Consider the following 21,411-nt stretch of genomic DNA (forward strand, 5'->3'; position numbering starts at 1 on the left):
AAGCCATTCCACACTTCCTTCACATTGTTTTGTTGTAACTTGTGCTCAAGTTTCTCTCTGTAGGCTTTCATCTCTTGTAGCTGCTTCTTCAGTTCTGACTACACCTGCTTTATTTCATCTTTATCTCCAGATCTGAAGGCTCTCTTCTGCCTATTCAATGGGGCTTTCAAGTCTATTTTGACCCATGGTTTGTTGGGGAAACAGCACACTGTCTTTTTGGGGAATATGTTATCCACACAGAACTTGATGTAATCTGTGATACAATGGCAGAATCTGTCCATGCACTGGCCATCTGACTCACAAAGCATGTTCCAGCCAGTGTTTTCGAAGGTCTCCCTCAGAACCTCCTTTGCCTCCACAGTCCATCCCTGTACGGTCCTAGTGGTGGTTGGTATTTGCAGATATGAGTTATACCAAATTATGGTCCGATCAACCTAAAGGTAGCAAAGCAACAAAGTTATATTCCTCATTAACACTGGCATACAACAATTTCAGGGTCCTTTTTTCTGTAGGTGGCACGGTGGTAGCGCTGCTGCCTCACAGTAAGGAGACCTGGGTTCGCTTCCCGGGTCCTCCCTGCGTGGAGTTTGCATGTTCTCTCAGTGTCTGCGTGGGTTTTCTCCAGGTGCTCTGGTTTCCTCCCATAGTCCAAAAACATGCAGGTTAGGTGCATTGGCAATCCTAAATTGTCCCTAGTGTGTGTGTGTGTGTGCGCGCCCTACCCGGGGTTTGTTCCTGCCTTGTGCCCTGTGCTGGTTGGGATTGGCTCCAGCAGACCCCCATGACCCTGTGTTAGGATATAGCGGGTTGGAGAATGACTGACTTTTTTTCTGTAATTTTACAATCCAGTCTTGTAAAAACTGGTGACTGTGGGGGAAAGTGAAACATGGTTAAAGCCCCCAGAAATTGTAATGAGAGCACTAGGATGATCAGTAGTTTGTAAATGCCCATGTGTAAAGTTTGTTAATTATAGAATATACTGTGTCGATTGCAATTGCAGTGTCTGCGAAGAGAGATATGTAAATTGCTTTGCACAATGGCATGTGAAAACTTTCTCTGCACATAAGGTTGCAAGCAGCTCAATATTCAGGTTGCGTATGTGTGCGGGGTGGCACCATTTTTCATTCACAAAAATGGCAAAACCACCTCCTTTCTTCTTGCCACTTTCAGACCTGCTTCAGACTTTGCATGATTTTAAATCCATCCAGCACATCCGTGGAGTCTGGCATTTCCACTCTAAGCCATGTCTCAGTGAAGCACATGAGACTGCCGAGTTTGTATTCTTCACCTTGGCTACTGATCAGCATTGACTGCTTATCCATTTTATTCAGCAGCAATCAAATATTTCACATGATAATCAAAGACAGATAAAATCTGTACCTTCTTTTATTGCGAAGTTGAACACCTGCCCTCTTCCCCTAGCGTTTCTGCTGTAGAGCTACAGCAATTAGCTCTGGTGCTTTGGGAGACAAAGGGTGGAAGTCCAACAGCTGCTGTCATGTGTAAATAAGTGTTGGTCCTTACTCACATTGTCATTATCTGTGTTATCAAAAAAAGTAGCAAACAACCTTCTGCTTGTGGCAGCACCATTATTTTATTTATTTATACAGTGGGTACGGAAAGTATTCAGACCCCCTTCAATTTTTCACTCTTTGTTATATTGCAGCCATTTGCTAAAATCATTTAAATTAATTTTTTTAATTTCAGTTTTTCTTTTTTAATAAATCTGGAACAATTTCAAAAATTCTTTTTTTTTGTCTGTCAATATGGGGTGCTGTGTGTACATTAATGAGGAAAAAAATTAATTTAAATGATTTTAGCAAATGGCTGCAATATAACAAAGAGTGAAAAATTGAAGGGGGTCTGAATACTTTCCGTACCCACTGTATATACATACATATACACACACACAGCCTTAACAGAGGAAGGGGCCTATCTAAAACCTTTCATGATATAAAAAAATGGTTGCTTCCTCTGTATTGGTACCACACTCTTTCCCTCTGCCACGTTGTACTGAAATAATTGTGTAAGCATATCTAATATCAAATGCCAGGGTGAAAATATACACACATTAACATACATCGCTGGTCTTTATTTTCCGTTTCATGGAGATCAAACTAATACAAAATACTGTACTTCTTCCCTTACACTTAAGAAATAAAAAGCGGTTTTACAAGTATATCCATTTCTAGCTTATTGATCCAATATGAACACTGTAACAGTTTTAATAATGAAAGCAACAGGTTTTGAGTGAATGTAGTGCTTATTCTTGTTGAAAGTGAAAGCATCCTATTAAAAAGTCAGTCTGGTTTAGGTAGCTTTCTTCTGTTTTTTCTTTTCAGCTTCTTCCTCCTTTTCCTTCTCTATTTCTGCAACTAGTGTTTCTATTTCCTTGGATTCCAAAATCTAAATAAAATAAAGAAATTTTAAAGGTGAGAAAGGGTAAACAGTTTAGCCATACAGTACTTAACTAAAATGCAAGATTTTGTATCATTTCTTTAACTTTCAGTTTGATACAACTGATGACAGAGAATTACAAATCAGCACATAGTGAGATGTCAAGCAAAATGACACCTTTTATTGGCTAGCTAAAAAGATTACAATATGCTAGCTTTTGAGGCAACTCAGGCTTCTTTACATCTTGCCTGACATTCATAATGGCTAACACAGTACAACACACTAGTACTACAAAAATCAGCACATAAGAAAACACACATTTTACTAGTATAAAATGTAAATATCTATATGCAGAATAACATCCATTAAAATGTATTTGTGGGTTCCAAAATGCTAAACAAAACCTCCAGTAAATTTCAGTATACTATTTTAACTTTTCTGTTGAGTGACAAACATGCATGTTGAATGAAGTGAACTTGAAAAGGTACAACTACTCATAACTGAAGCAAGACCTTCCTGTATGATATTATCAAACTTTGACAGACCTGCTGTCTTAAATGGCATGAGTAATCGGGAAATTGAATGCTTCTAAACTGAAAGTGCATTTACACAACAATCACAAATACTGGCAAGTACATTTCTGAACATTTACTGTATAAAAAGAAGGGCCTGTGAAATTAACTAGCAAGTCTTAATTGACCCTGACTGAACCAATGTGGGCAAGTGCTTGAGTGCATCTGTCCCACATCCACAGTAGAATCCGGTTTTGCACCAAATGTTGCTAGAATTAGTTTTGTTCTGTTCGATCCTGCAAGAGCAAAATCTGCAAGTAACTTTAGTGTAAAACTCTACATCTGTAACTGTGGGTCTTACTTTAAGTTGTGACACAAAGTTGGTGCATAAACTCTACCAAGTAAAACATAGCAAATAATAAATGTTTTGTACAAATGAAGAAATCAGATCTTTCACTGGAAGACATTATTACTCTTAACTATTCCCAACTCTCAATAAGGGAGAGTCTCTGACTTCATGATTGTCTATGATGTTAATCTTTCATATCCAGATTGGCTATTATTAAAATGAATATGTAGTCTCCCACCTCAATTTTGTTAGTGCAATGTTTCTACTCCCACCCCAACCCCCATTACTGATTTAATCCAAGGTCACTTCTATCTACCTTTCAGTGGAAGACAAAGGTGGGGGTAATGTTTCACTGCCCGTCAGATTTTGAGTTATACAATGGGGCTTTTGCATGGCTTCCAGTATGTTAGTGGATGACACCCACCCCACTGACCCTCAGCTCCTGGTTGCTGCTGGATTCCAACAATGTATAACTAGGTTCTATTATTACCCTCCCCATCTCCAGTATTGAGTTTTGGGCTTCCAAGATGGGTCCTTTATTTACTTACACTTCAGAAATTGGGTCTTTGTCCAGCCTGCCACATACACTCTACTATTTTTCACAATCCAGCCTTGTGAATTGTAGGTGGTCCCAATATATTCCAGCCCAGGTCTAGGATTTAAAAGCAGTGCTCCCCAGACTCCACCAGCACGTAACGTGTGCTACTACAGGAGCCAACCCACTGGACAAGGTCTACTCAAACATCAAGCTGGGCTACAGAGCTAAACAGCTCCCACACATGGCCCAGTCTGACCACATGTCACTGCTGATGATTCCTGCATACACCCCTCTCCACAAATCTGCTCTTACCACCAAAAGATCCATCACAACCTGGCCTGATGACACCTCTCTGCAGCTGCAGGACTGCTTCAACAGGACTAACTGGAACATTTTTGAAAGTCCAGACCTGGAACTCTACACCGACAGTGTATTGTGCTACATCAAAACCTGCATTGACACTGTCACAGTGGAGAAACATATCCGTGTCTATCCAAACCAGAAGCCCTGGATGACAAGAGAGGTTCAGCGGCTGCTAAAGGAAAGGAACACTGCCTTTAGGTGTGGTGACAAGGCTCTCTACAGCATGACACGGTCCAACCTGAAGAGAGGCATCAGAAAGGCTAAGAGGGACAACAGGAGAAGGATTGAGGAGCACCTGGACAGTAATAACAGCAGGCAGGTTTGGCAGGGAGTCCAGCACTTCACCAACTACAGGACCAGTCATGGAGTTGCTGAAGGTGATGCTTCAATGGCAGAGGAGTTGAACCACTTCTTTGCTCACTTTGAGATGGAACTACCAGAGGCGGCTGTTACACACGCAGCAGCAACTCACAACAACATCACCCCCTCCCTTAGGGTGGAGGAACACGAGGTGAAGCGCTCATTCCAGGCTGTCAATCCTAGGAAGGCAGCAGGTCCCAAAGGTGTCCCTGGACGTGTGTTGAGGAGCTGTGCAGAGCAGCTGGTTGGGGTCTTTACAAAGATCTTTAACCTGTCACTGCCCCAGGCCTCAGTTCCTCCCTGTCTGAAATCCTCCATCTTACACCCATAACCTGCCTGAATGACTATCGGCCAGTAGCGCTCACCCCAGTGTTGATGAAGTGTTTTGAGAGACTAGTCCAGAGTCATATCCCTCCCACCTTTGATGCACACCAATTTGTTTACAGGGATAACAGGCCTAGTGAGAACGCTGTTGCTGCTGCTCTCCATGCTACCCTGTCCCATCTGGAGCACAAGGGGAGCTATGCACATCTCCTCATTATTGATTTTAGCTCTGCTTTTAACACCATCCTCCCTCACAGATTAGTGTACAAGCTGCTAGGCCTGGGACTCCCGTATTCCACCTGTATATGGATTAAAGACTTCCTGACAGACCGCTCACAAAGGTTTAGGGTGGGCATCTCCTCGGCCATCAGCATCAGCACTGGCTCTCCTCAGGGGTGTGTGCCGAGCCCCCTGCTCTTCACTCTGTACACACATGATTCACACACCCACCACAGCAACACCATCGTCAAATTTGAATGAATCCACCTACAGGGACGAAGTGGAGCAGCTGACAGTATGGTGCACTGACAACAACCTGCTCCTGAACACAAGTCATTGTGGACTTCAGGAAAAAGACAACAGACATCAAACCGCTCTACATTGGAGGGGTGGAGAAGGTGTCAGACTTCAGCTTCCTGGGAGTACACATCATGGAAGACCTGTCCTGGGGTGTGAACACAGCTGAGTTGGCGAAGAAGGCTCAGCAGAGACTTTATGACTCTCAGGAAAAATAACATCCCCCAAAAACTGCTGGTGTCCTTCTATCACTGCTCTATCGAGAGTATCCTGTGCTACTGCCTCTGCATGTCGTTTTCCAGCTGCACAACAGCTCAGAGGAAAACACTTCAACGGATCATAAAGACTGCCCAGCAGATCATCAGCTGTTCTTTACCCTATCTGGATGAACTGCACAGCACTCGCTGCCTCAGGAAAGCAGAAAACATCTTAAAAGACTCCTCACACCCCGCTCAGGACATGTTCCAACTGTTGCCAGCAGGCAAAAGATATAGGAGCATCAAAGCAAAGACCAATAGACTGAATAACAGTTTCTACCATGTTGCTGTTAGGGCACTGAATGCCACCTAATCACCTCCAATGCAGCAGTGAAATAGATGACATCTTGTGCAATAGTGTTCATGTGCAATTAAGGTCTTATGTTAAATGTTTGTCTTCTACCTTATTTCTTCTTATTCTTTTTTTTTTTTTTATTATACTTTATTTATATTTTGACACCGCAGGGACTGCATCTAATTTCGTTGTTATTTGTTAATATGACAATAAAGATATTCTGATATTCTGGTAGAGGTATTCACATACAGGGTGATATACAGTATTAGATGAGTCATGCCTTTGATTATTCCAATCTTTAAAATGTTCCTTTTCTATTTCCTCATTTTTCTTTTCTTTTTTTTATTTTACAATTTATGTAGATCTGTCTTTAAAGCTTGTGGGGTTCCAATCTCTACTGCCCATGTTTCCCCCATCATTAGCACAATTTCTCACTTACTCTATCCCCAAGATCGCAAACCAGTGTCTAGATTATATGCCATGCTTTATAAGGCAACATTTTGCCCACTATCAAGTCAGCGTGGCTCTGACATTTTTCTCCCCCTCCTTCAATTTCAAGAAATTTAGTTCCTAAAAATGTGGTGTCAAGGAATTTAAAGTTGCCCACCAGTTATATGTCACACCCCCTCCTCCATAAATTATATGGATGGGGATTGTCATCAGACCGAACTGGTCACTTTTTTCTCTCTATACACCCAGGTACATTTATGCATATATTTTGGGCCTTCCATTCTGTGTTTAATTTTTGGTCTGGAATGTCATATTTTCTTAACTAAACATTAAGCCCGTTACAATAATGGGCACTAGAACAGTAGTGCATAAACATTAGTAGGAACAGTCTATATTAAATGTAAAATAATAATAAAAATAAAATAGAAACACATGACAATACAGTAAGTATAATTAATATTACATTTATCCTCTCCTCATGTGTTGTGTCTGTTTGAAGATCTCTTATCCTGCCTCTCTTTATTTTAGCTTGTTGCTGACGCAGTGATTTTCGTTCATCCGCAGTTAAGACTTGCTCTCTTAGCTCTGTGTGTTTTGGCATTTTTCTGACGCTCATTTTCCTGTTCTTCTATAGATCTATTTGCTCTTCTGAGTCTTTCTCTTTTAGCATTTTTCTGACGCTCATTTTCCTGTTCTTCTATAGATCTATTTGCTCTTCTGAGTCTTTCTCTTTTAGCGTTTTTCTGATGCTCATTTTCTTAAATCGATCTATTTGCTCGTATTTTTCTTTGTCTTTCAGCCTTTCTTTTGTTGATGTTTACTTGCTGAGCTGACCTGTTTTCCAGGAGATGTTGCTTATATAGGATTTGATTGTCTGTGTCTCTTGTCCTACTTGACATGTCCTTTTTTTTGGCTGGCACGTTGTTAGTAGTCACAGTAATATAGGCTTGTACGTCCATAATATTTTCTCTTACAGTAATACTGGCTTGCCTGGCTGTAATATGCGTCACTGTATTGTGTGCCTTTAATTTTCTCTTGCAGTAATATTGGTTTGTATTTCCGTAAATTGCCTGTAATTTTCTCTGACAGTAATACTGGCTTTGATGTCCATAATATGCATTTAATTTTCTGTCACAACAGTGGGCAATCAGCAGAGTCTCCCCAGCAACTGATGTAATGTGTGGTATGCAGCTGATAATCGTGCCTGTGGCGTCTCTCCAGCAAGTACTGTGCAGTTCCCCAGCAAGTATTTTAATCTGTGCTGGCGTGCAGCTGATTATTGTATGTGTGGCGTCTCCCCAGCAACGGATTTTATGTGCACGAAAATAAATCTACTTTTAAGTCATCCTTTTGTAATATCATGAAAATTCGTATATTTAGGAAAACCCCTTCAACGACTGACACTTTACACTTTACCGGGCCAAGCTTCTTAATCACAAATCTGACATCCTCAGAGTGAACACTTGCACAACAACAAACACTGATCCCTCTTTGGGGAAGCTGGTCTCCGCGTCTCAGTACCGGATTGGATTTTTCGTGCCTTATGTTTTAGGTCTTACCTCATTTACTGAAATCCGAGTGGATCGGCCGCGCAATATTTTATAGGTCCCGCCCTCTCTGTCTTGTGTGACGCATCAGGCGGCCTTTGAAGCATCTGCCAGAGGCCGGCGATTCTGCCACTCATTCCGCCCTTCCTTGTACTTCCGCCTTGGCCGCGACTACCCAATCAGCACTCTCCCCAGCAATGATGTCCTTTATTAAAGAGTGCCCCATGCATGCGCACTTCACCAGAAGACACACACACACAGACACATGGACGCACACAGGGGTTTTATTAAAGAGGATTCCATACTGTCTATTAGCATCCCATTTCTTCCCCACATTTTCCTACTTCTAGACTTTTCTTTACTTTATTTATCTGTCATCCAGTACAGGCTATTTGCATTAGAGACAATTGCTGCTAAAACTGTTCTTGCCTCACGTTGGAAATCTCACAATTTTTTTTCTCTTTCTGTCTGGAAGTCTTCCTTTCTTACTCTGATCCTTTTGGAGTGGTCAATGGCAAGCAGCAATGGGGCATCTGACTCTTACCTTGATAAATGGATGGTCAGCTTGTCTGAGCATAGATGCACATCCAGGTCATAGCTGCAGCCCCTAATCCTTAGCATTTCTTCATGGGGTCAGTACTGTGCTGTTACCTCACTTGCTGGTCCTCATGATCTACTTTATTCTTTTGTTGTTGTTATCAGTTTTAATGTGGCAGCGTTGGGTTGTGTTATGGGGTGGAATGGTGGGGGTTGGGCACCTAGTATGGGGTTTTACTTTATTGCAATTCCTGTCAGAGTGGCATATATTCCCTTTTAAATTATTTGCTTTGTATTTAAAAAAAATGTGATCATACACACACAAAAAAAAAAGAAAATCAAAAGAACTCAGATGAAAACAATGCTGAAGAAAGTAGAAATTAGAAGTTAAAAATGTCTTTGAACTTCATATATTACATGTTCATTATTTAGTCCTTATCTTACAAAAGCACAAAAAAAATTTACTTCATATCGTTTCTTGTATTTTTGAAATCAACTTAATACAGTTGTAACTGTATTAAATGAAGCAGAATAAGAGACTTTGAAAATTCTCACCTTAACAATGACACTAATAATTGGAAAACTTTTATATAGTTGGTGTCAAATTTCTTCTATTCAAGAATTCCAAGGAGCTTCGTTTTTTATGAGTGAAGACTTAAAAATAATAATAATGCATTTATTTAACACCTTTTCCACTCAAGTATTATATGATTAATATGTAATTCACAAATTTTTAGGCCAGCTATAAAAATTGTTAAAAGAAATGTGTCTAAGGATTCTATATATCGTCAAAAAGAATGTTACATTTTAGCGAGATACAAATCTGAGAGAAATTGCAGCACTTGTTTGTTACCTTTGTAAAACAACATTTGTATTAATGATTGTTAGACTAAAACTTAGTATTTTGCAATTGTCCATGGCATTCGAAATTTAAATACAGATGGTAGATTAGGTGATAAATAAAACTTGTTCAGTATATGACAATTACAGTATGCATGAAAGTCATGCTGATATAAGAAGTAATATCCATATTACTAAAAGAGAATGGTAAACCGGATGGACGCAGGGACATGGGCCGTGGACGCAAAAGACGTAGTGCGCAGGCGCCACACAAAGCCCCCCTCCAAGCACCAGAAAATGAGAAATGATGGACCACGCCCATAGCAACAGACCCATGCAACAAAGCGCCACACGAAGGCCATACCACACGAAACAGGACACACACAAAAAAGAGGATTCAGACCCACGACACACAAAGCACCCCTCCACTAACAGAAATAAGAAATGAGGCAACGCGCCCCTAGCACACCAAAAACAAAGGAGTCAGACGCAAGCGCCACATAGCACACGAAATGGTACGCACACAAAAATGAGGATTCACACCCACGACACACAAAGCCCCCCCCCCCTCCACTAACAGAAATAAAAAATGAGGCAATGCGCCCCTCAAAGAAAACGCAACAAGAGACTGGACTACAATACATATACAGTCGCGACACCTGATGGGTAATAATACGAAGAAACCCTCCAAGCACCGGAAAATGAGAAATGATGCTCCGCGCCCATAGCAACAGACCCATGCAACAAATCGCCAGACGAAGCCCATACCACACGAAACAGGACACACACAAAAAAGAGGATTCAGACCCACGACACACAAAGCCCCCCTCCACTAACAGAAAAAAAAAATGAGGCAACGCGCCCCTCAAAAAAAAAGCACGCCGACAAACGACGTAACAGTGAGTGCGATCCTCCTTATTACTTATCCATATTACTAACGATAAAGAACAAACATGTCATGAGTTCACAATCAGAAAAGGCTCCATATTAACAGTCAGTGCGATCCTCCTTATTACTTATCCATATTACTAACGATACTGAACAAACAAGTCATGAATTCACGATCACGGGTACAAAACGATACGGCTCAAGTAACGGGACCACAAACACGAACCCGCATGAAAAAAAACAATACACGTCGGCGCCTACAACGCGCTTCTGAAACCACGGAAGAAAAAATGTCTCGGCTCCAAAAACACATGTCACTCCTTATTCAAAATACCGGTCCCAATCACAGAAACATCGGTATCCACTATGAAAATGAACAGTAACAATGCACGTGACATCCGTCTTGCAAAACTATTAATTATAGATGAATGTACAATGGCATCCAATCACTTACTCAACACCATTGATAAACTTCTACAAACGTTGATGAATAATAATATTCCCTTTGGAGGAAAGGTACTTTTATTAGGAGGAGATTTTAGACAGTGCTTACCTATTGCTCCACATGTAATGAGCTCAGCTATTGTTCAGTCCACCTTAAAATACGCGGACGACGTCATACATAAACAACAAGAGACCGGACTACAATACATATACAGGCGCGACACCTGATTGGTAATAATACGAAGAAACGAACAGTCCGCATATTAACAGTGAGTGCGATCCTCCTTATTACTTATCCATATTACTAACGATAAAGAACACACAAATCATGAATTCACGATCACGGGTATAGAACGAGACGGCTCGAGTAACGGGACCACAAACACGAACCCGCATCAAAAAAAACAATAAACGTCGGTGCCTACAATACGCTTCTAAAACGGCGGAAGAAAAAATGTTACGCGGCCAATTGGCATTGCTTTCAAAAGATACAGTTGGTACAAAACATGCGATGTCCAGATCCAGAATATAACAATTGGTTATTACAACTGGGAGATGGACTTCACCCAGATATTATTACAATTCCTCAAGCCTTTATCTGCGACGACTTAGTTACGGAGATATTTGGAACAGCAATCTCATTAGACATACCCCTTTTAACACAACGGACTATATTATGCCCAAAAAATATTAATGTTGATCACATAAATAACCAAGTCATTGCATTATTTCCTGTAGAGGCACAGCTCTTTCTAAGCTTTGACAAAGTTGACTCTGATGACAACAATGACCATCTTAATTTCCCCTTACAATATTTGAACACTATTAACCCAGCCGGATTACCACAACACAATCTTAACCTTTCAATCGGAACAATAATCATGCTATTAAGAAACCTTAACACTAAACAAGGTTTATGCAATGGTACACGTTTAGTCGTCAACACCATGACACACAATATTATTGAAGCAAAACTTCTTACAGGATCACATGCTAACAATACTGTTCTGATTCCTACAATTGACCTTACAAGTTCTGACCTAGAATTACCTTTTACACTTAAACGGTGACAGTTCCCCAATAAACCTGCATTTGCCATGACCATCAACAAATCACAAGGCCAAACCATGAACAAGGTTGGCATCTACCTCTCTGACCCCGTTTTTTGGATATGGACAACTTTATGTGGCCTTCTCACGAGTTCGACGTTCATCTGACGTTAAAGTTAAGGTTATAAATGATCCATGCCAAGAGAAACTCATTCAAGAACAAGACACCATCTTTACTACTAATGTTGTGTACAAAGAAATTTTCCGATAAATCTTTACACTAGGGGAGCCCCCTAGTTATATATAAAACACACATTACACAGTTAGTAGGCTATGAACAAAATATACTTTGAGAAACAGTGGGTTTCCCTATATGAATAATCACAGTCCTCAACCAGTTTGTGGATAGATACGATGAAAAATACCAACATGACATGGACTTATATAGAGTACAAGTCAAAGTTGTACAAAATTCTAAAAATGTTCTCAAAAAATATGGTGTACATTATTTGTATGGCAAGAAAGATGTGCTTTCTTGTAATCTGAATAGGCTCAGACTCCCTTCGGCACAACACATTGAGAATAGTGGATTTGCAAAACAGATGAAAAAAAATTAAGAATATTCTATTAATATGTTGTAGACATCATTTCTTCTAGACTTATCTAAACAGTAATAGTTTATAAACTTAAAATTCAGCTTTATACTACCCAGAAAGTATATGTCCTCTAAATGTAAATTAACTTAGGTTATTTCTAGTCTGCTACGTTTTTGATACCTTAAGGGGCTGATTTCTCCGAATAACAGCAAGCTCAATGTTCTTTCCTCCAGATTGAACAACCTGCAATAAATAAATACATGCAGTTACAGGTAAGCACAAGTGAAACTTCATGCTTCTGCTAAAAGCAACAACTCCTACGAGATTAATATAGTTCACTTACTTCTAGCAAAGCTTTGATTGCAAGCTTTATGGCATCATTGTCAGTTGCGATTGCCTCTTCAGTATAGTTTTTTTCCAGAAATTCCCTCACAGTCTTTGCACTACGACCAATTGCATTTGACTATTCATAAGACAAAGAAAAATAAAATAAAACACAAGTATATATGTTAAATAAAATGGGCATTAAATGAAAACTCAAAAAGGTTTACAAAAGCAGTAATTTAAAACATATGATATGGAAGTATCTGCCAAGATTTATTTAAGCTTTGTAAGCAGTTCCATTGGTTCTGCCTGCAAGATTAAAAACCAGCTTAAAACCTTAAGGCACAAACATTTTTCCAACATTTTAAACAAAACACAGCAAGCACAGTGGCACAATGGTTGGAAATTCCGCAAAACCTTCTCTATGAGGAAGCATGGAAATACTAAATGCATGAATTAACTGCCATTCCGTTTACGGTGGCTTTCTGGGTTATGCCCAGTGTTACCAGGGTAGGCTCCAACAACAGTGAACCAGATGAAATGGGTTATATTAAAAGGACAGATGGGTGTTAAACAATAAACCTTTTAGTAAAATATCCAAGCAGTTATTTATTTCAAAGTCACCATTATAATGTAGATATTCATATTGCATTCTGAAAAAAGCACGTAAGAAACAATGTGTCTGTAAATATTAAGGTAATAAATAAAAGTCAATCAGATTAATACCTTCCAAGCATGATATGTTCCAGAAGGGTCAGTCTGATACAATCTCGGAGTTCCATCATAATCAAAGCCAACAATCAGGGCGGAGATACCAAAAGGTCTTCGTCCATTACTCTGAGTGTAACGCTGAAAGAGGACATGGAAATTTTATTTACATTTTCTCTGGTTTGTTAGGTTTTTTAAACCTTAATTCTAACTAACAACACACAATGCAGAAATGTGTATGAACCACTGAAGATTTTAAAAGCAAAATGTGATTATGTTTCTATAGAATTTTGAAATATATTTGCTGAAAAAAATTAATAGACAAATCTACAGCAACTCTTCAGCCTTTAAACCAGTGAGTAAACAAGCTAAATCTCAAAGTTCAAGAGTGTACCTTTTCAACAAACCTTTTCTGTCCCCTGAAATTCTGAGTTAGACAAAATGTGTCTAATTTTTTTTTAATACTGTTTATAATTATTACGAGATTAAGTTAAGCACACTGTCATTGTTAACTTAATAGAGGTATCAAAAATGAAAGGTATAAATTAGAGTGCGCCTACATGACTTTACTGGAAATTGTTATACATTTCTAGGGAGGTCATGTCCCTGTCAGAATGTTTTACTAACATCAAGGTAAAGAACTTTTCATAAGATAATTCTGTTATGCATTTAAAAAACAGTGACGCACACTAAGCCTTAACATAGTCATGTTTGGCGAGTTTAGAAATCATTACATCCTCTTGCTTATCGGATGTGACCAAATTATCGCAAAGCTATGCTAATAAAACAGGAAAACATAAGCAACATACTAAATATATAGACAATATCAGATGAAATTGATTTTAAAAATGTGCAGCTAAATATGCAAAAAATTAAGAGAATAAAAAAAGAGTAGCAGTTGCTACATATACACAAAGAAATGCCAAAGTGAACAGACTTGCAGTTGGTAAATATACGCATAAACATCCAGAAAGTCAGAAAGTTACTGTTACTAAATATACCGCAAAACTGATTGATATGAACAGAGAAACTTCTTGTCCACATGCAAATCACAAAAGATATTTGCCTTGGCTCAGAAACATGCAATGATGGATTTAAGTATTAATTCACAAATTGGTTATTAATCTAATAAAGAAATGGTTATAGGGTCCACAAATGTTAAATGTCAATATTGTTATGCATTGAAATAGACTGATGAGCCACCTGAAATATGTTGCAAAAGTGGCAAATCAAATTACAGTAATCCCTCGCTATATCGTGCTTCAACTTTCGCGGCTTCACTCTATCGCGGATTTTAAATGTAAGCATATCTAAATATATAACGCGGATTTTTCGCTGCTTCGCGGGTTTCTGCGGACAATGGATCTTTTTACTTCTGGTACATGCTTCCTTAGTTGGTTTGCCCAGTTGATTTCATACAAGGGACGCTATTGGCAGATGACTGAGAAGCTACCTAATCAGAGCACACAGTTAAGTTCCTGTGTGCTGATTGGCTCAGCAACGGAGTGCTGCATTAACCATGAAGTCTCATCTCACTCATTCAGCATTAACGTGCTCCTGCTACTGCTTCAGGGGCTGTATCCAAGCGGCAACAGAAGATGCAAATGATTGCAGAAAAGGTAAAAGTTTTGGATATGTTGAAGGAAGGGAACAGCTACACCGCTGCAGGACATCATTACGGCATCAATGAGTCCACGATTCTTTTTATTTAAAAAGAAGGAAAAGCATATAAGATCTACGGCCGCAGTGTCCTTTAACCAGGGCGCAAAACGAGTTGCAAGAGGACGTAATAAGGCAGTAGTCTGGATGGAATCTGCTTTAGGGATTTGGATTGAAGACTGCCGGAAGGAGAACAACGGCGGTGCTACACAGTCGCCTGAAGAGGATCCTTTAGAAGAGCTGTAACGCTCTCCTTTGTTGTGCAGTAAAATTAAACTCGTCGTTATCGGACAAGTCGTCGTGTCATTGTTGGTGAGTAACCATAATTAATTATCTACATACAGTACTTATTACATGTACATAGTTTAGTGTCACTGTACACATTTTACTGTATACAATTTTTCTTGCATTGCACGTATTTATTGCTGGTGGCCTGTCTGTCGTAATGGCTGTAACATATGTGATATCGGAGACGCTCAATATCTTTAAAATAATATTTAGGTTTTACTGTATATAAACTGTGTTTACATACATAATTTCAACGAATCTTACCTAATATCTAAGAGAATACAAAGGGTTTATGCTGTATAATTGTGCGGGAAATGTTTATAATAGTGTGGGAGAGTTTATAAGGGCTTAAAATACATAAAAAGAACCATATGAACATATGGTTTCTACTTCGCGGATTTTCACCTTTCGCGGGGGGTTCTGGAACGCAAACCCCGTGATGGAGGAGGGATTACTGTATCACCTTCTGAAAACTTAACAGGATCTATTAAAAATGTAGTATTTGGTTTACAACCAGACTCAGCAATATAAGAACCATTTCCGTTTAGCTAAAATCTGAAATTTGGATCATACATCTACGGCACTAGGTATCCCCTAAGAAAAGTCATTTCAATGTATTAATTGGGGTTAAAAAAAAAAAAAAAAGTTTAGCCTCAAATCTCAAAAATGCTTTGACTGACTTGATTCAAACTTGATAATATTATAGAAAAAACAAAATTAGCCAATCCATGTTTTTTAGAGAAGTGGGTGTGCTGATTTTGGTTTAAAAAAACCATCTGCACAAGCAAAGTGAAAGGGATAAAGCTGGGCAAAGCTTAAAGATGACGCATTTGGCAAGCTTGCTATAAACCTCAAGTGCAGATGCCAGGCTCTGTGGCTGAGAGCGTACATGGGAAGAAGAGTGGAAGAAGTAGAGGATGAAGTGCCGTCCTTGGGTACTAGCAGTTGAACTAAATAACCTCCAGTACTGTCTGTACTGCCTATTCTGTACACTTCCTCTTACTCCGGACAATGTGGTGTATACGACTTATAAATTGTTCGTGGCCCGGGGGAAGGAGTGTCAACCCGTCAATTTCATACAACTGATCCAGTAGGAAAGTTAATTAATATATATAACCCACCCCATATCTTACCTGCAACCTTGTCTATAGGTGATGGAGAAGTCATTTTTCAGAATATAATAAGAGAACAAGATGGTGTTACATAGTTCACAATAATGTTCTTTTCAACAGGGCTTTACTGCACAATGCTTAAAATGTTCATTTGTTCATCCAAGTAAATGTGCATCTAATATCTAATAATGACAGTATAAACTCAAAGTTCACATTATTTCTACTGATCACTCGTTTCAATTCAAAAGAATACTGTTTCCTATAAATCGGTGTTTTGTAATGACCATCAACAAAAACCAAGGTCAATCACTTCAAAAAGTAGCAATTTATCAATGGCAGATATGTTTTACTCAAGTGAAATTCTATGTAGCATGTTCAAGAATAAGCAGCTCAAGTGATGTAATAATTAGCCCATTTAATTGCCATTTTCTTGCCATTATAACTGGCATATTGTCCAAGTAGTACTTCAGAGGGTGTAGTAACACAGTCTGTTCCAACGGTGATTTAAGACAGACAGAGGGTTTTTAGGTAACCAACAGAAGCTGGGACAGCTGTTCAACTTGTTTGCTTCAACTATTAAGGATTAATTTACTTTAATGGCTATAGAACATCTGTGGGTTGTAAACTATTAATTGTTCCCTGAAGAATGGTCATTTGTAATATTTTGAAATTTACTTTTTCAGTTTTGCTAACCTAACCTTTAAATTTAAACTTCAGGCAGTTCATCGCTTACCTTTTCACCAGGTCATTGATTGCCTTTCAGCTGAAGAAAAAAATGGAAAAACTGAGGTGTTCTAAAACTTTTGACCAGTAGGGTATATATATATTGTAAAGCTTTTTAGCTTTTTTTGAATCACTGCTCAACCATGCTGCACAGCAAAACATGACTGCTGCATCTCAAGAGTTGCTCGTCTGTCAACCATCGGTTTGCGGCACGACCAAGGCAACTGCAAGTTCTCAACATCCCTGCATAACATTTCAGTTGCCCGATGGTTGATGCGGGGAACATTTTAACCCAGCCACTGACCTGGCCCTTTCACTGCTTGTTTGCTGTGTGTATATACTGAAGCAGTAGCCCCCATTTGAATAAATACCCTAATTGTTCCTGTTTTGATTGAATAAAGACTCCATCTTATCTTGGGTTCAAGACAGTGACTCACGCGTCACATATACATACACAGACAATATATAATATAATATATAATCTGTGTCGAAATTCCTATTAATATTTCCCCTAAGAAAGGGGTTATTGTGGATGTGATGTCGCTATTTTACTGAACTGATCCCGGATAAGAAATGGGACTATAAACTACAAGGCTGCTGACTCAATTTACATCTGACTCACTCTGGTTCTGAAACAAATATAAAAAGAGATTAAAAACAGAAAAAATAAATATAAAAACCAGACATAATGTATCCGAATACTGCAAATGGCTTTGGGTAAAGGTACCAAATACAAAATGCAAACATGACCAATTACAAACCCACAGATAATAAAATATATCCTACAGCTCCACAATTCCTAATCTCCCCAATAATCCAGACATGACAGATATTAAAACAGCAACTCTGTCACCACCTCTCTTTCCCCGTACCAATCCACTTAAGTATCACATAAAAATAACATTAACATGTTATGCTGCAAGGTAATACTTTATGTTCCTTTAATGTGACACATAAGTTCTGTAAGGCAAAGCTATATTTTCGGTTATCTAAACTACAACATAGACTGTTTTCTTCAATGAACTGTTAAACCTGGCTCCATGTGGCATAAGTTTTGAGTAGCTTTAGTGCTAGAAATTTAAGTAGGACCTGTCTGCATTCGTCCAAGGAGAAATGTCTTAAACTCCTACAGCTGACAGCAGCAGGACAAAGAAAGATATTGTACAATTCATTAAAAGAAAGAAAAAAAAAAAATCAGACATCTAGATTTGGCATTTTGTGCGTGAAAATGGTAAAATCTACATAATATTGCTTTGTTTACACTGGCAAGCATATCTATCTTGAAAACATTTACTTCGGCATATACCAGAATAGTTCTCTTTCAGTTTTACTTTGTTTCGGTTTTACTTTTAAGTTACAAACTGATCAGAATTCTTAATTTCAGTACCCCGACTTGATTAAGTGGGAGACAAGCCCATGTTATATCTACAGTATACTTATTTGGTTTCTATTATAATTTATAAACGAACATATTTGCTGGGAGAAGGAAACGTGTTAGAGGAATTTCTCTGTCTTCCACCTTGCTGCCTCCAACAAAGTATCACTCAAAGAGGGCATCCTTAAATGGATGAAGAATATGTCTTAAACGGGATCTACTGTAAGTGCATGAATTGTCGATTCTCCTACTTGTAACTGCTGTCTGCCAATTACCTTCCCTTTATATTACATTTATTTATCTGAGCAATAAATAAAGCTGACCTTTTTTTGTTTTCTTTTTTTTTTTTTAAAAAAAAGGCCAATTTTAAAGCAAATCTTTAAATCATTGTGACTTGTCACCCCAACTTGCCTACTTCTTCTTAATTAATTGCTTCCATCAATTCATTTTCTCCTGTTTAAAAAAGTGACCTGAACAGTGACAGTTACTCCATGTTTAATTTTCTTGATAAAAACATGCATCATTCAATGTTTCATCCGTAACCAAGTTGCACCCAGGAAATTGAATAGTGTTTCCTTTTAGACTGCATACCAGGAAAAGGTAATGGGGAAACAACACGGCACAAAGCTAGAAACCTATTACTTGCTCACTGTAACATGTAGTAACTACTATAATACACTATTCTTTTTTTGAAAGACAAAACTCAAATTTTTAAGAGAAAGAAAGGAAAAAAAATAAGGGAAACATGGTCTGTGAAAGTTTTGGTTCAGCTCAGATGGAATGTTATTTGCAGTTTTGGTTATCATATTACAAACAATATATACAGAGAAGTAGTATGAGGCCAAATTCACCCTAAAAAAGAATTACATTATTGGATATCAACGATGCAATCTGCTCCACAAAAAAAAAAAAAAAAAAAACCAGGTATATACAAGGAAGACTTTACTATGACAGCTTAATTAACACACAGTGGCGCAGTGGTAGCGCTGCTGCCTCACAGTAAGGAGACCTGGGATCGCTTCCCAGGTCCTCCTTGCATGGAGTTTGCATGTTATCCCAGTGTCTGCGTGGGTTTTTCTCCCACAGTCCAAAGCCATGCAGGTTAAGTGCATTGGCGATCCTAAATTGTCCCTAGTGTGTGACTGGTGTGTGTGTGTGTGTGCCGTGCCCGGGGTTTGTTCCTGCCTTGCACCCTATGCTGGCTGGGATTGGCTCCAGCAGACCCCCTGTGACCCTGTCTTAGGATATAGTGGGTTGGAGAATGACTGACCTTAATTAACATCTTCATTCAAGCAAAGAGCAAGTGTCTTATTTATATACTGTGTTTTAGGTAACCTTTAAATGAACAGCCATATTTATTTTCATTTTATACTTGATTTGGAGCAGATTGCTGGACTCGTACATTGAAAAAAGATTTTCTTAGCAATCAGATAAATATTTTTTAGCTTTCTTAAAATGGCAGCAATGTAACCTTTTTATAGAAATGGAACATTCGGTCCAACTACTATGATAAAATATTAACACTAATTATTTATTGCTATTAATATAGTATAAAAAGCAAAAAAAAAAAAAAGTAAATACTGTAATTAGTACTCCATTCAAATTTGGGAAAGATATATCATTTAAGAATAGTCAGCTTACACGGTTTGATCTATTTTATGTATGTATGTGAACAGACAGCAGCCCCCCATCCATTTGCCATCCATTGCAAATATGATTGCAAATAAATTCTTCAAAAATCAGACAATGTGATTTTCTGGATTTTTTTTCTCATTTTGTCTCTCATAGTGGAGGTATACCTATGATGAAAATTACAGGCCTCTCTCATCTTTTTAAGTGGGAGAACTTGCACAATTGGTGGCTGACTAAATTCTTTTTTGCCCCACTGTACTTCCAGGAGTGTCATATGATTGTTTAGAAAGGAAACTATTAGAGAAACACACATTCTACAGGCAGGTTACAGTATCACAAGAGGACACATGTGCATAAGGTATTGAAATATGTCCCAAATCCAAGTTTCTAAAGCTAAAGCCAACTGTCTTTGTGATAACACCCCGTAACAAATGTATTCCTAATGATAGATTTTCTACAATTAGTGTCTCACATATGATCGATGAGTTAGGCAATTGAGTTCACATCTTCAAAACATTTTTGAACTTCGGTGTTTTAATGCTTTTGGTAGTTGCAAATGTAAATACAGGCATAGGATTGTTCTTATCACCACAGCATATATTCATATTTCTCGTTTTATAAATATGTCGCCTTTTGTAAGATCTTCAGTTCTGTCCAAAGAGAGTGAACATTTGGTCTTACTTATAATGTCATTAGTAAAGCTGGTAATCTTTTGCTTCTTAATCACACTGCTTCACAGTACATTTTGGAACAGAGTTTTCTATCCTACTCTTGGTTCTTTGATTTAAAAGGTGTGCTATTGATCCATATCTTAAGATTACACACATATTGTAAAACAGCGTATGTTTTAAGAAGGTTAAAAAGCAAACCATTGTTGTAAGATTCTGCAATTTTAAAAGGAGACCTGGCTGTGCACTTCATTTCACCAGCTACCCCTTTTGTCTTTTTTCATGGTACGGTTTTAGGTGGTACTTGCTACGGCCTGCAAAACAAGGAGGTGGTATCTCGTTCCAAGGCGTAAATTCACCTTGGAAGTCATTGCTAAGCACAGTTATTGACATTATTGAATGTTGATGCCCAGATGCGACTTGATGTCTCTGTCCTGTAGGCAGGTGGGCAATAATCACTGAAAAAGGCACACTTATCATTGCTTATATTCTTTTGCTATACAGAAGCTTATTTCTTTATATGTCAATGTCAGTTTATTTATAGAGCACATTTAAAACATCAGTAATGCTGTAGCCAAAGTGCTTTACATTAAAACATACAATGAACATAATTAAATAGAAATAAAGTACAATAAAATGAAAAATACAGCCAGCAGTGAG

The 21,411-nt window shown here is 38.4% G+C and overlaps 1 protein-coding gene across 1 annotated transcript in view; it reads right to left on the reverse strand.

The window, feature by feature from the left end:
* Positions 1–2,071: 2,071 nt before the first annotated feature.
* Positions 2,072–21,411, reverse strand: part of psma8 (proteasome 20S subunit alpha 8) — a 37,457-nt gene continuing 18,117 nt past the window's right edge. Inside the window, exons 4-7 of the mRNA XM_028803642.2 lie at positions 13,313–13,435; positions 12,606–12,725; positions 12,443–12,505; positions 2,072–2,406 (exon numbers count right to left, since the gene is read on the reverse strand). Coding sequence (XP_028659475.1) covers positions 2,311–2,406; positions 12,443–12,505; positions 12,606–12,725; positions 13,313–13,435 — 402 coding nt within the window. The 3' untranslated portion in view covers positions 2,072–2,310. The remainder of the gene's footprint in view (positions 2,407–12,442; positions 12,506–12,605; positions 12,726–13,312; positions 13,436–21,411) is intronic.

This window comes from Erpetoichthys calabaricus, chromosome 6, assembly GCF_900747795.2.
Source record: "Erpetoichthys calabaricus chromosome 6, fErpCal1.3, whole genome shotgun sequence".
Taxonomy (NCBI): domain Eukaryota; kingdom Metazoa; phylum Chordata; class Cladistia; order Polypteriformes; family Polypteridae; genus Erpetoichthys; species Erpetoichthys calabaricus.